The sequence below is a fragment of the Mobula hypostoma genome, chromosome 2 (assembly GCF_963921235.1).
Source record: "Mobula hypostoma chromosome 2, sMobHyp1.1, whole genome shotgun sequence".
In the NCBI taxonomy this organism is placed as follows: domain Eukaryota; kingdom Metazoa; phylum Chordata; class Chondrichthyes; order Myliobatiformes; family Myliobatidae; genus Mobula; species Mobula hypostoma.
The window spans coordinates 34341662-34357103 of record NC_086098.1 but is presented as its reverse complement, the minus strand read 5'-3'; the positions used below and the strand labels follow the sequence as shown (position 1 = coordinate 34357103).

Genomic DNA, 15442 nt, shown 5'->3' with positions numbered 1-15442 from the left:
AAATAAACAAGGTTATTAATTAGGTGCCACCCAGAAGCCAGTCTTCATTAGAGGAACTGAGGTGAAGAGGGCCAATAACTTGAAATTCTTCGGCATTAAGGATCGACGTTTCTCTCTCTGAAAAGTGTCAGAGGATCTGTTCTGGGACCAGCATGTAATTGTCATTACAAAGAAAGCACGACAGCGCCTATACTTTATTAGAAGTTTGTGTAGATTCAGCTTGTCACCTCGAACCTGACAGCCCTGTCTTCTCAGCCTGTCTGGGCTGGCGTTTAAATTGACTAAACAATGGAACAGCTGGCCTGGAAAGAGGAGTGAACATCGCGTAGAGCAAGTGAAATCGGCAATCGCCTCTGATCTGGGCCAACATTTACGTGCCGGACGGCACTAATTAATTAGCTTGTTTATTTCGGCTTTTTCCTTAAAGATGTGCTGGGTGCGCTCCGGCTACCGCTGCCCCCCTGCATGCTTCACGGCCCAGAGGTTGGGGACCACTGGTTAAGAGGAGATATTAGGGCAAATTATTTTCATGGAGAGGATGGTTGGAGACTGGAACATGCTGCCTAAAGAAGTGGTGGAGGCAGATATTGTTATGACATTTAAGAAGTACCTTGAATCACCAGGACATGAATGTGATTAGGCACGAAATGGTAGGCCAAGGGGCCTTTTCTGCACTGCACAACTATAACAACTGAGATCTTATAGAAGTATACAAAAATTATGATAAGGTGAATGCATGTAGGCTTTATCCCCTCAGTTTGGTTGAGACTAGAACCGAAGGTGAAAGATGAAGTACTTAAAGGGAATTGGTGGGGTAACTTCCTCACTTAGAGAGTGATGCAAGTATGGAATGATATGTCAGTGCAAGTGGTGAATATAGGTTCAATTGTAACACTTAAAAGAAATTTGGATAATTACATGGATGAGAGTAGTACAGAGGGCAATGGTCTGGGTGAAAGCAGATGAAACTAAGGAGAAGACAATGCCGACATGGACCAAAGGGCTTGTTTCTGTGCTGTGGTACTCTGCCTATCTGCTAACATATTGGAATGTTGTAGATATGCTTCACTATAAAGGTGACATATCTGACACACCTTCAAGGTGTGCTCAGGTAGATTGATTTAAAAACAATCTAAGTAATATTATACCTGTTGACCTTAAATGTTACCAAAATTTAATTTACTAATTCTTTGTGGCCCAGTCCTCTGCCCTGAATTACCACCAGCAATTTCTAGTCTGGATACGGAGAGTCTGAGTTGGCCTGGTATCAGACAGGGTATACCCCTTCCCAAACTTGCCCTAGAGCTTTGAGAGCCAACAACGATTTGCTCCCAGCTGTTAACGGAGTCTGAGTTTCTACCTTGCCTCCTAATTCAAAACCACGCACTTCATTAGAAACCAATAGGTTCGAGAAACGTTTTAACCTGGTGCAGGATCTTAGACTATTTTCCTTGCTGTTGTACACAATTGAAATTGCACATTAGATTTGACATTGCAAAACTATCAATGAGTCTGGGTTACGTAGAGTTCCTGAATTTGCAGCTTTAACCAGTGACATCTGCCCTATAGCTTACCACCATAATCACACACAATTCATGGAAAACAGGGGTTTAAAAAGTGAATGACAGCCAGGTAATGTTAGCTATATATATTGCACTTACGTAATTGCAAAACGCCATCAATATTTTTATCAAATCAGCAGCTAACTTTGTTCACTCAGAAAATCACTAATGTTGTCTCAAAGGACATACTTAATTTTTCTTGCAGGAAAGAGAGCACCGTGAGCAACTACGGATGGGTCTGCTGAATCTTCCTACTCCGAAGAATGACTTCGAAATTGTGCTGCCAGAAAATGCAGAACGAGAGCTTGAGGAACAGGAGACAGAAGATAACTTCATAGAAGATGCTGCTGATGTAGAGTCTCGTAGACAGGTAACCTTCTTCAAGAATTCTACCTTACACTCTGCACAAAACTTTCTAACTCTGAAATTGATTCTCCATTTACCCTGTATCTTATATAGTGAGGATGGAATTGAAAAGTGAGACTGGTATTTGAATCCTACGGAGTAATCACTCACATTATGTCTGTCTACTAATTCAGTGCATTAGAATGGCATACTTCATGTATTTTGTACCTTGCAACCAAGTTTGGGTTAGTAATTGTCAGAATTTTTATTGTTTCCTTTTAAGGCAATGAAAGATGCTGAACGTGAGAGGGAGTTGAAAAAGAGACACCAAGCAATACAACGAAATTTTCCCAGACCATCAGAGGTGAGTGTAAAACAGCAGTCCATAGCATTTTTTGTGAGCAGGGTTACATTAATAAACCGGATCACTTCTAAAGGCACTCATTTGAACTAAGTCCCAACTTCCTGGTGTTTTCAGTGGTGTCAATCAGACCCCAATCTATGAAGTGGTGAAAGGCCTTGATTGAGTGGATGTGGAGAGCATGTTTAGTAGTTGTTGTAGTAGTCATACTTTATTGATCCCAGGGGGAAATTGGTTTTCGTTACAGTTGCACCATAAATAATAAATAGTCGTAGAACCATAAATAGTTAAATAGTAATATGTAAAATTATGCCAGTAAATTATGAAGTAAGTCCAGGACCAGCCTATTGGCTCAGGGTGTCTGACCCTCCAAGGGAGGAGTTGTAAAGTTTGATGGCCACAGGCAGGAATGACTTCCTATGACACTCTGTGCTGCATTTTGGAGGAATGAGCCTCTGGCTGAATGTACTCCTGTGCCCACCCAGTACATTATGTAGTAGATGGGAGACATTGACCAAGATGGCATGCAACTTAGTCAGCATCCTCTTTTCAGACACCACCGTGAGAGAGTCCAGTTCCATCCCCACAGCATCACTGGCCTTACGAATAAGTTTGTTGATTATGTTGGTGTCTGCTACCCTCAGCCTGCTGCCTCAGCACACAACAGCAAACATGATAGCACTGATCACCACAGACTCGTAGGACATCCTCAGCATCGTCTGGCAGATGTTAAAGGACCTCAGTCTCCTCAGGAAATAGAGACGGCTCTGACCCTGCTTGTAGACAGCCTCAGTGTTCTTTGACCAGTCCAGTTTATTGTCAATTCGTATCCCCAGGTATTTGTAATCCTCCACCATGTCCACACTGACCCCCTGGATGGAAACAGGGGTCACTGGTACCTTAGCTCTCCTCAGGTCTACCACAAGCTCCTTAGTCTTTTTCACATTAAGCTGCAGATAATTCTGCTCACACCGTGTGACAAAGTTTCCTACAGTAGCCCTTTACTCAACCTCATCTTCCTTGCTGATGCATCCAGCTATGGCAGAGTCATCCGAAAACTTCTGAAGATGACAAGACTCTGTGCAGTAGTTGAAGTCCGAGGTGTAAATGGTGAAGAAAAAGTGAGACAAGACAGTCCCCTGTGGAGCCCCAATGCTGCTGATCACTCTGTCGGACACACAGTGTTGCAAGCACATGTACTGTGGTCTGCCAGTCAGGTAATCAAGAATCCATGACACCAGGGGAGCATCCACCTGCATGGCTGTCAGCTTCTCCCCCAAGCAGAGCAGGGCAGATGGTGTTGAACGCACTGGAGAAGTCAAAAAACATGACCCTCACAGTGCTCACTGGCTTGTCCAGGTGGGCGTAGACACAGTTCAGCAGGTAGACAATGGCATCCTCAACTCCTAGTTGGGACTGGTAGGCGAACTGGAGGGGATCTAAGTGTGGCCTGACCATAGGCCGGAGCAGCTCCAGAACAAGTTTCCTATGGTGGGAGATCCTTGAGACCAGAGGACACAGCTGCAGAATAGAGGGCATCCTTTTAGAACAGAGGTGAGGAATTTCTTTAGCCAGACAGTGGCGAATCTGTGGAGTTCTTTGCCGCAGGCAGCTGTGGAGGCCAAGTCTTTATGTATATTTAAGGCAGAGGTTGATAGATTCTTGATTGATCAGGGCATGAAGGAATACAGGAAGAAGGCAGGAGATTGGGACTGGGAGGAAAATAGGATCAGCCATGATGAAATGGCAGAGCAGACTTGATGAGCCAAATGGTCCAATTCTGCTCCCATGTCTTATGGTCTTGTGGTTTTAACAACATTTGCTTCTGTGTTCCAGAGAGGCACTGGGAAATCTGAATGCTAAGCCTGCCCCAGATTAGATCTGCTGCAGGGAGATTCATTTCAGTTGGAGAAAATAGCTGCAAGGGAGATCGTTGCTCTTAGTTATGTTTATCTAGCTTTTTTTTCATTGAGAGAGTCATAGAACACTACAGTACAGCAGCAGGCTATTAATCTGCCTAGTCCTATCGACCTGCACCCAGACCACACCCATCTGATGTATTTACCTATCCAAATTTCTCTTAATGTTGAAGTCGACACCACACTCTCGCCACCCTCTGAGTGAAGAAGCTCCCCCTGATATTCGCCTTAAATATTTCTCCTTTTAGCCTTGATCTATGACCTCTAGTTGTAGTCTCGCCCAACCTCAGTGGAAAAAGCTTACTTGCACTTACCCTATCATTTTCCTTCACCATTCTGCTTACCTCTATCATATCTCCCCTTACTCTTCTACCTTCTAGGGAATAAACCTTTTCAACCTATTCAGTCTTTCCCTATAACTTAGGTCTTCAAGTCCCAGCAACCCCCTTGTAAATTTTTAACAATGTTATTTACATCATTGCTGTAGGTAACACAATACTCCAAATGGGGTCTCACCAATGTTGTATGCAACTTCAACACAATATCCCAACTCCTATAATCAATACTTTGATTTATGAAGGCCAAAGTTCCAAAAGCTTTTTTTTTAATGACACACTCTACCTGTGATGCCACTTGCAAGGAATTATGGATCTGTATTCCCATGTCCCTTTGTTTTTCCGTACTCCTCATTGCCCTACTGCTACCTACCCTGGTTGCTCCTCTCAAGTGCAACACCTCACACTTGCCTTCATTAAATTCCATCTGCCACTTTTCAGCCTATGTTTCTATTTGGTCCAGATCCCGCTGCAAATCTTCCTCGCCGTCCACTACATCCCCAATTTTGGAGTCATCCACAAATTTGCTGATCCAGTTTACCAGATTATCATTCAGATCGTTGATATAGACGACAAACAAAAATGGACCCAGCACTAATCCCTGCAGCACACCACTTGTCACAGGCCTCCATCTGCAACCACTCTCTGCATCTTCTGCGAAACCAATGCCTAATTCAATTTATGATTTCACCTTAATGCCAAGCAATTGAACCTCTTGACCAACCTCCCTTATGGCACCTTGTCGAAGGCCTTACTAAAGTCCTTGTAAGTAACATCCACTGCCTTGCCTTCATCAATATTCCTGGTAACTTCTTCAAGAAACTTGATTGTTTAGACGTGACTTACAATGCACAAAGCCATGTTGACTATCCCTAATCAGTCCCTGTCTATCCAAATACTTTATACGTTTATCCGGTCCCTTAGAATGCTTTCCAATACCTACTGTGCACCTCCTTCTTTTTCTTAACTAGGGCCTTAATATCTCTCTTTTAGAAGTATTCTTTTTTTAAACAATTATTCAGTAGTACAGTCACAAACGAGAGAAAATCTGGAGATGCTGGAAATCCAAGCAACACACAAAATGCTGGAAGAACTCAGCAGGCCAAGCAGCATCTATGGAAAAAAAGTAAACAGTCACTGTTTTCGGATCGAGACCCTTCATCATCCCTGTGTTACTCAGTAGTACAGATTTTAATAGTCTTTGAATATATTTCACTTTTCTAAAAACTTAGCCAAATGTCAAAAGAGTTTCTCAGTAAGCCTTCATTTTATGCTATTCATGTCTCCACTGATCAGCAACACGCTTTTGAAGTTTGCTTCAGGTAAAGCAGGGGACCAGCAATATGAAATAAGCAATTTGTATTGAAATATAGAAAGTTAGCTAATATGTAGAGGAACAGAGTTATTTATGCCCTAAGGAAAAGTACAACAATCTTACCAATAGAAAAAATACATTATTAAAAGTTGCTAAATTAGCATGGTAAAAGGTTAATGAAGTACATTTTTAGAATCTGTTAAATCATGGTTATGTTTAGAATTTTGTAATGGTAAGAAAAGTGTTCTTTTAAAATATAGCATTAGTGTATACAACCAAATCCCTTTCTAATTTTAGGTTAACGAAACCATCTTGCGTCCGCTGAATGTAGAGCCTCCTCTAACTGAAATGCAGAAAGCTGAAGAGATGGTGAAGAAAGAAATGATTATCATGCTTCACTATGATACACTGCATCATCCATATGTGGACCAGTTTAATAAAAGAGGCAAAGGTGCAGGATCAAGTTCTAGTAATGCTGAGCATATTGCTTTCCTCGAACACAACAAATATGAGAAAATCAATAAAGAAGACCTGAAAAAGGTTTGTCAGTTATTTTAATTAATATAGAGTGTAATTGTTTGCATTATACTCTTGATCCCATGATGGAAAGGTGGAGTTCTATAGTAACTGATGTTAAAAATTAGTGATTGCCAAAGTAAAATTAATCTATTAATGAAAGGGCTTATTGAAAAGCTATTCAATTATATCCTATCTACACACTCTATAATTTTTAAAAATTATATATGTATGAAAGCAATATCTTATGGACAGTTGCAATTCTAATAAAATTTATAGCGGTAGTGTGGCTTCATTTGAAGTATTGTGTCTGCATTTGCACTTGTGCTTCAAAGAGGGTGAAAGCAGGGGGCAGAGGGAAGATTTACTGAAATACTTCAATCACGTGGAGCAATGGGAGAAGCTAGTGTGAATAATTTTATGTAGCACTATTAAAGAGCTGGCTTTGATGGAGTGTAGAAGACAAATTATTTGTACTGGCCATGAAAGCGGTAACGAATGTACTTGGATTTGAGGGAATAGGCCAAAGAGTCAGAGGTGAGAAATTAATTTTACACACTAAGATATTTTGGTCTGATATGTATTCTTTGAAATGTTAAAGAACATGTATTCAGTAGAAAATTTCTAAAGGGAATCCAAAAACTAAAAGGGTTTTGGTCATGTTAAATAGGGAGAACTTGTTTCTAGAGATAAGAGAGTTAGGAACTAGAGGAGGCAAATTTGAAGTAAAGCTGGAAACAAGCCATAGAAGAGAGGGGCAATGTTTCTACAAAATAGCTGAGTTCTGGAAATGTCGTGGAAGCTTTCCTTTTGAAAGGAAATGTGAAGAAAATTGCATGGCACTGGGCAAAGAGCAGTGGAGTGGAATCAATTCTATAGCTCTTTCAAAGAACTAGTACTGACATGAAGGTCAACTGGCCAGCTTTTTGCTCTATTTTTCTGTGTACACTCTGAAGAATCCTTGAGAAACTAGTTGGATAAATACTTCATCCCTTTTTGAATGAGCATTTGCATTTTCAAGTGTGCTGTGCATAGAGTAGAATAGTTCTAAGAAAAGTTTGATTAGTGTGATTACATGTGAACTATGTTGAATTGAACAAATTAGTAATGGCTATTGTAACTAAATATATTGAGTGGTATGCAAAGAACTCAACTGTTGTGTTGGTGCATGGCCAATTTTAAAGTCTAAGTGATCCACTTTGGAATTCTTGTAGTTGCATTTGAAGGAACCATTTAGCTGTAATTAATTTCTTTGTAATTTGAACAGATAATAGTATTTTAGTTTAACATGTATCATTTTGGAAGCATGGAGCATTGTAATTTGAATGAAAAAATTCTGAAGACAAAAAAAGGTATAATTTAATTGTCACAATTCTGAAGTGATTTTAAGGTAATTTAAAAAATGTTACCACTGAGTTTTATAAATGTACATATTTTCTTAAATAGCTGAATATTATGGGTTTTGATCTTGGTAAAAGGAGATATAGGGTATAATGCATGAAGTGTCATTTTTGGAATAATGGTTTATCGACATTATTATTAACATTAATGGAAATTGTACAATTAAGGTAGCTGTTTCAATATCAATATGTAGGCTAGAATGTGATGTTGCATGATGATACACCATTGTACCACTAGATGTCAGTGATGTCTTTTTAATGAAGTGCTACAGTGTTAGGCATGACTGATGTAAGGAATGAGTGGACTAAGAATTTGATCTCAATCTGCCTTATGACCATAAAATTTGAATCAACTTGCCAGTTTTGGCCAGTAATCTATGAAAACAGTATTCCAGACAGCAGTCTAAATTTCATAGCCTGGAAACTTTCAACAGGTCAGATGACATCTGTTGAAAGATCAACAGAATTAACATTACAAGCTGAAGACCTTCGTCAAAATTGGGAAAGAGAACAGCAAGTTAGTTTTATGTAATAGATATACTTGGGAGGGGGAAACAGAATGTGTTGAATAGTGTAAGACCATGTGACCAAATGGCAATTCAGATCAGTAGACAGGATTAACCCCAAATTTCTGGTCACTTAATTTCAATGTCCTATTCACACTCTGACCATGCTGTTTGTGTTTCCTGCATTTTTACAGCAAGACCAAATGCAAGTTTTAGGAACAGCCCCTCCTGCATTATAAGCTGCAGGACTCTATACCTAAATTTTATGACTCTAACAATTTGGTCTTTCTGTGTGTATCAGAAGTGGTCATTTGTACCTGCCATTATTTTGGCTCAGATTTCTGTTTCTTTTCCCCCCATGTTAAAGTCTGACCAGCTGGGCACTCTGCAGCGCCTTATCATTGGCTACATATTACAGAGTCATTTGATTATCACTTCTCTTGGCTGCCACATTATATCATCTGGTCTTGCCCTGTCAGACTTATTCTCTATATTCCACCATCTCTCCCCTACTTTTCTGCTACCTAACTTGTTTTCTGTCCTTCCCTATTCTAATAAAGGGACCCAGACCTGACATGTCAACTGTTCCACTTTTTTTCTAAGGTTCCAATACTTTCTGTTTTTATTTAAGCTTTTCATCATTGGCAGATATTTTTAATCAAAATATACTTCTGATGAATTCAAATATGATGAATAAAATGGAAAGAAACAGTAAAATTTGCAATTGTTTTAATTTCCCTAGAGTTGGTAAGATTTTTAATTTTTAAAGTCAATTATATCTACTTCCAACTCAGTGAATGTGTCATTTTTTTTCAGGCGAGTGATTTGTTGTCTCAGGAGATGGAAGTTGTTAAACATGGTATGGGTCATGGAGACCTTCCACTTGAAGCATATAACCAAGTGTGGGAAGAATGTTACAGTCAGGTGCTCTATCTGCCAGGACAGAATAGATATACTCGTGCCAATCTGGCCAGCAAGAAGGATCGCATAGAATCACTGGAAAAAAAACTGGAGGTTAGTGTATATCTTCGAAAACGGGATCATTCAATGAAAAATAATATATTTGTTCCTAATGATGATGGAGCTGATGAGTACCCCTTATCCAAAGTTCTCCAGCCAGAAGTGTTTTGGATTTTGGAATAAATAACAATGTCGCTTGGGATAGCCATTATTTCTGACTCTGAATTTATGTGCTATTGGTAAGCCATCTTTGTCTTACACTTGTTCATAACACATGTACTTAACAGTTAAAATAAAATTACATACATTAATGAAAATATAATGTGTGCAGGGTAACAAAAGCAGCATCAGGAGAATACCTAGATCAGCTGTTGAACAGCAACAGACAACGGCAAGCTTTCAATCTTTACCTACCATGCCATGTTTTGATTAAAAGGTTACAATTCACTGTATCTGTATTTTACTTCTTTAGATTTTAAGTGAGGTATAAAACAATCAGCACTGTAAGCTTGTTCTGGTGTTAGATTTTCATCATCAGCACTTTAGAAATGTAAGGTATAAAAACAATCAACATTGTGGATTTACCCTTCTGCTAGATCAGTGGTCCCCAACTACCGGGCCGCGGACTTGTAGCGGGCCGCAAAGCATGTGCTACCGGGCCGCGAAGAAACGATATGAGTCAGCTGCACCTTTCCTTATTCCCTGTCACGCACTGTTGAACTTGAACATAGGGTTGTCAACTGTCCCGTATTTGCCAGGACATCCCGTATATTGGGCTAAATTGGTTGTCCCATACAGGACTGCCCTTGTCCCATATTTCCCCCTCTAAGGTAGAGCGTTCCTGTGAAACCTTTCATGCTGAAATGGCGTAAAGCGAAGAAACAATTACTATTAATTTATATAGGAAAAATTTTTGAGCGTTCCCAGACCCAAAAAAAACCTACCAAATCGTACTAAATAACACATAAAGCCTAAAATAAATAACACTAACATATAGTAAAAGCAGGAAAGATATGATAAATACGCAGCCTATATTAAGTAGAAATAATGTATGTACAGTATAGTCGGGAAGATGAAGGCAAAACCAATTTGTGGGGGAAAAAATCGGGACGTACTAGCATGCGCACATCACATGCGCACGTCACGCATGCACACACAGGTGCCCACGCAAGGCTTCATGGTCATGGTAGTCTTTCTTGGGGTAAAGTGTCCTGGGATTTGACTGCTACTTTTGTCCTTTATTTGTGAGTGAGAAAGTTGGCAACCCTGACTGTAAAAGACATGTTGAGGTGAGTTTAACCCTACTTGAACACCCCCCCCCCCCCACCCAGTCGGCCGGTCCGCAAGAATATTGTCAATACTAAACCGGTCCACGGTGCAAAAAAGGTTGGGGACCCCTGTGCTAGATTTTCATGATCGGCAGACATTTTCAAAATTTAAAGCTATGCCTCTTCTTAAATTTCTGCCTGCTATTTTCACAATTACCTTCAATTTTCAGTTTGTCATGATAGATCTTTCCTTGTTTCATTTTCAGCATGCTGTTAGGTGGCATATGTTCACTCTGACGCCCATGAATCCACTCTTTCAATACTGTACATGATCAAGATCTTTTTTCACTTTTTGAGTTGTTTTCTTATTTTCTATTAACTTCTGTTCATTACATATGTGAGATCACTTCTCAGAGCTGTCTGTGGTGCGCAGAGACCTGTGCATTGCCTGGAATCTTCCCAGTGTGTTGTGTAGTTTTGCATTTGTGACGTCATGTCAGTGCTAAAAAAGAAATTCAGGTTTCAGAGGTTTTCGGATTTTGGAACTTCGGATAAGGAATACTCACAAGATCACAAGACAAAGGAGCAGAAGTAGGCCATTCAGCCCATCGAGTCTGTTCCGCAGCTCCCCCATGAGCTAAACTATTCACCCATCTAGTTCCAATTTCCGGCTTTTTTCCCATATCCCTTGATACCCTGACTAATTAGATACTCAACTGTACTGTTTTTCTATCATCTTTATAAAAAGATACTGAGATAGCTTGGGTTTGCCATCATATCCGACTCTGAATTTATGTGCTACCGGTAAGCAGTAAGGAATTCAAGATTCAAGACTGATATTTAAACCTTTTAAATTGAGCACAATCGACTCACTATAATCATTTGTGTATATTAACAAGTAGCTTGGTATGGTGAGACTGCTAAGAGGCAGTGGGAAATAAACTGAGGAAAAAAAATATTAACAGGTTGCAAAATCTGAAAAGCTCCAAAATCTGAAGTTTTTTTGAGCGCTAATATGATGTCACAGATGGGAAAATTCGACAAGACTCTGGGAAGGTTCCTAGGCAATGTGCAGGTCTCTGCACATCAAGAGTTCTGAGATGCGACCTTGTGTATGTAATGAACAGAAGGTAATGAAAATAAAGCAACAAATGAAGACCTCGATCGTGTATTGAAAGAATGGATTCATGGATGTCAGAGTGATCATATGCCACTTAACAGTATGCTGATCATGAAATGGAAAGATCTATCATGACAAACTGAAAATTGAAGGTAACTGTGAATATTCAGCAGGCTGGTTGCAGACATTAAATTTTTAAATATTTGTGGTCATAAAGTGTTTGCTGATCAGTAAGCAGCAGAGAAATACAATGAGCTTTGTCAAGATGGTTGTTGGTGAAAATCTAACATCAGAGCAAGTCCACAATGCTGATTGTTTTTATACCTTGCATAAAACCTAAAAAAAAATACAAATAGAGTGAACTGTAACCTTTTTAATCAAATCACAGCAAGACTGGTCAAGACTGAAAGTCTGCCATTGTTCGTTGTTCAACAGCTGATTCAGGTATTCTCCCGATGCTGCTTTTGTTACCCTGCACACATTGTATATTTATTAATGGTATGTAATATTTTTTACTGTGAGTGCATGTTCATACAATCCATCAGCTTTACGCCAAGGCAACCAGTGCAGTACTCACTCAGGGCACCATCGGGGAGTGGTTCCATACCTCCGTAGGAGTCCGTCAGGGCTGCCTCCTCTTCCCTCACTCTCTTCAACGTCTTCCTGGAATGAATCATGAGTGTTGCTCTTGAAGATCATGTGGGCACAGTCAGCATCGGAGGGAGGAACATCACAAACCTAAGATTTGCTGATGACAATGATGGACTTACAGGAAAAGAGGACGAACTGGCCAACCTGGTCAGCCATCTTGACAGAACCTCCACAAAGTTTGGAATGGAAATAAGTGCCGAGAAAACCAAGCTCATGGCAAATGCCAATGGTGCCATCACAACAGACATCTGAGTCCATGGTCAGAAACTTGAGACAGTGCAGCAGTTCATATACCTGGGGGTAATCATCAGTGATGAAGGATCAAGACCAGAAGTCCTGGCAAGAACAGCACAGACAATGACTGCACTATCCAAACTCAAGACAATATGGAGGGACAGCAACATCACCATGAAGTACAAGATCAGACTCCTGTGTGCATTGGTATTCTCCATCTTCCTGTACGCATGTGAGACATGGACTCTCACAGCAGAGCTACAGAGGAAGATACAGGCATTGGAAATGAGATGCTATCGCAACAGCTTGGGCATCTCATACTTGGACCACATCACAAACGAGCAGGTCCGTAAGACCATCCAGCACCACATTAGCCCCCATGAAGACCTTCTCACAAAGGTGAAGAAAAGAAAGCTGAGATGGTATGGCCACGTAACAAGGTCCAGTGGCCTTGCAAAGACCGTTCTACAAGGAACTGTGGAGGGGAAAAGGAGGAGAGGTAGACAGAGGAAAAGATGGACGAACAACATTAAATAGGAGCAGAAGCAGGCCATTCGGCCCATCGAGTCTGCTCCGCCATTCAATCATGGGCTGATCCAATTCTTCCAGTCATCCCCACTCCCCTGCTTTTACCCCATACCCTTTGATGCCCTGGCTGATCAAGAACCTATCTATCTCTGCCTTAAATACACCCAATGACTCGGCCTCCACAGCCACTCGTGGCAACAAATTCTACCGCCCTCTGACTAAAGTAATTTCTCCGCATCTCAGTTCTAAAAGGACGTCCTTCAATCCTGAAGTCGTGCCCTCTTGTCCTAGACTCCCCTACCATGGGAAATAACTTTACCATGTCTAACCTGTTCAGGCATTTTTAACATTTATTGACAGAGAATGCAATGTTATCACTACTGAGAACAAATAACAAATATATATTTTTGAGATTGTGTTTATATTTAAAATGAATGGGAACAAAATATGATTTAACATCCTCGTTAGCTAAAGAACACCCTACTCTATAAAATTTCCAACTAGGTAATACTGCGTTGAGAGTCCCGAATGTGAGACATTTTCAGTTTCCCTTTCCTGATGACCACTCCAAAAGAGACATTGCAGGCAGTTTATCCTGTGTGTTCTTGGCTGCGTGACTAGGCTATTGAGTACTTAAGATCTTTTTCTATTAAAGGTGATATGATCCATATACCAGCCTTTGTCCCTTATTTCTTAATGTTACCAGTTAACAAAAATGTTGATCTTTGATTGTGTGCATCAGTCAGTTATCACTTTCAGAATAATTTAATTTTTTTTTATCACTTTTGTATGATTCTTAGACAAATAGTTTTTCCATGTCTGCTTTATCGGTTACCATAATATCTTGCAACCTTCTGAATTGTAGGGTGTTTAACCATAACTAGAAAATTTTCAATAAGCTTCAAGATCTAGGCCTCAATACCTCTTTGTGAAACTGGTTGCTCAATTTCCTCACTTGCAGATCCCAGTCAGTTCAAATTGGCAACATCTCCTCCACAATCTTCATCAGCACAGGTGCACCACAAGGCTGTGTGCTTAGCCCTCTGTTCTACTTGCTTTATATTTATGACTGAGGCTAGGCACAGCTCCAACGCCATATTTCAATTTGCTGATGACTTCACTGTCATTGGCCGAGTCAAAGGTGATAATGAATCAGCATATAGGAGGGACAATAAAAATCTGGCTGACTTCAGGAGGAAGAAATCTGAGGTCCCATGACCCAGTTCTCATTGGTGGGGATCAGAAGTGGAGAGGGACAGCAGCTTTAAATTCCTCAGGGTTATTTCAGTGAATCAGGCAAACTTCACTGGACTATGTGTATCATAATGTGTGAGTACAGTGTTTGATGTCACCACTTCCTGTGTTTTTTGGAAAGCTACCTCGCACTGCTTTGTCTATTGCCATTTCTTCCCAATTTGTAGTAATGAGTTCAAGGGTTGGAACACAATAGCCGGGTTTTGCAGGAACCTGTCGTAGTAATTCACAAATCCTAAAAAGGATCGTAATTGTGACACGTCCTTTGGCCTTGGGGATGGACGAACACACACACTTTGTTACGTTTTGACTCCTTTGACGATATGAAGATAAATGGAAGATAGTTTTGAGGAATTAGAGATGCTACAGAAGGACTTTGACAGATTTGGAGAATGGGCAAAGAAGTGGCAGATGGAATATACGGTGTTGGGAAGAGTATGGTCATGTACTTGGGTAGAAAAATAAAAGGATAGACTCTTTCATAAATGGAGAAAAAAAATCAAAATTCTGAGGTGCAAAGGGACTTGGGAGTCCTTGTACAGGATTCCCTAAAGGTTAATTTGCAGCTTGAGTCTGTGGTAAGGAAGGCAAATGCAATGTTAGAAATTTTTTTCGGAGGACAAGAACATAAAAGCATTGATGTGATTTTGAGGCTTTATAAAGCACTGGTGAGGCCTCACTTGGAGTAATTGAAACCTATCGAATGGTGAAAGGCCTTGTTAGAGTGTATGTGGAGAGGATGTTTCCAACGGAGGGAGAGCCTGGGACCCAAGGACACAACCTCAGAAAAGAGGGGCTTTCGAAGATGAGGAGAAATTTCTTTAGCCAGAGAGTGGTGAATCTGTAGAATTTGTTGCCACAGGCGGCTGTGGAGATCAAGTCTTTACTTGTATTTAAGGCAGAGGTTAATAGTTTCTTGATTGGTCAGGGCATGAAGGGATACAGGGAGAAGGCAGGATATTGGGGCTGAGAGGAAAAATAGATCAACCATGATAAAATGGTGGAGCAGACTCGATGGGCTAAGCAGCCTAATTCTACTCCTATATCTTATGCCGGTGATAATAAATCTGGTTCTGGTAGAGAGGGTGTTCCCTGTGACGGGAGAGCCTTAAGATCAGAGGACGCATCCTCGGAAAAGAGGGTGTCCTTTTAGAATGGAGATGAGGAG

General features: G+C 40.5%; 1 protein-coding gene across 1 annotated transcript in view; it reads left to right on the top strand.

Moving 5' to 3' along the window:
• The window catches only part of cdc5l (CDC5 cell division cycle 5-like (S. pombe)), a 59921-nt gene that overhangs the window by 34155 nt on the left and 10324 nt on the right, over positions 1-15442 (top strand). The window contains exons 11-14 of the mRNA XM_063070791.1: positions 1768-1932; positions 2191-2271; positions 6135-6377; positions 9076-9273. Coding sequence (XP_062926861.1) covers positions 1768-1932; positions 2191-2271; positions 6135-6377; positions 9076-9273 — 687 coding nt within the window. The remainder of the gene's footprint in view (positions 1-1767; positions 1933-2190; positions 2272-6134; positions 6378-9075; positions 9274-15442) is intronic.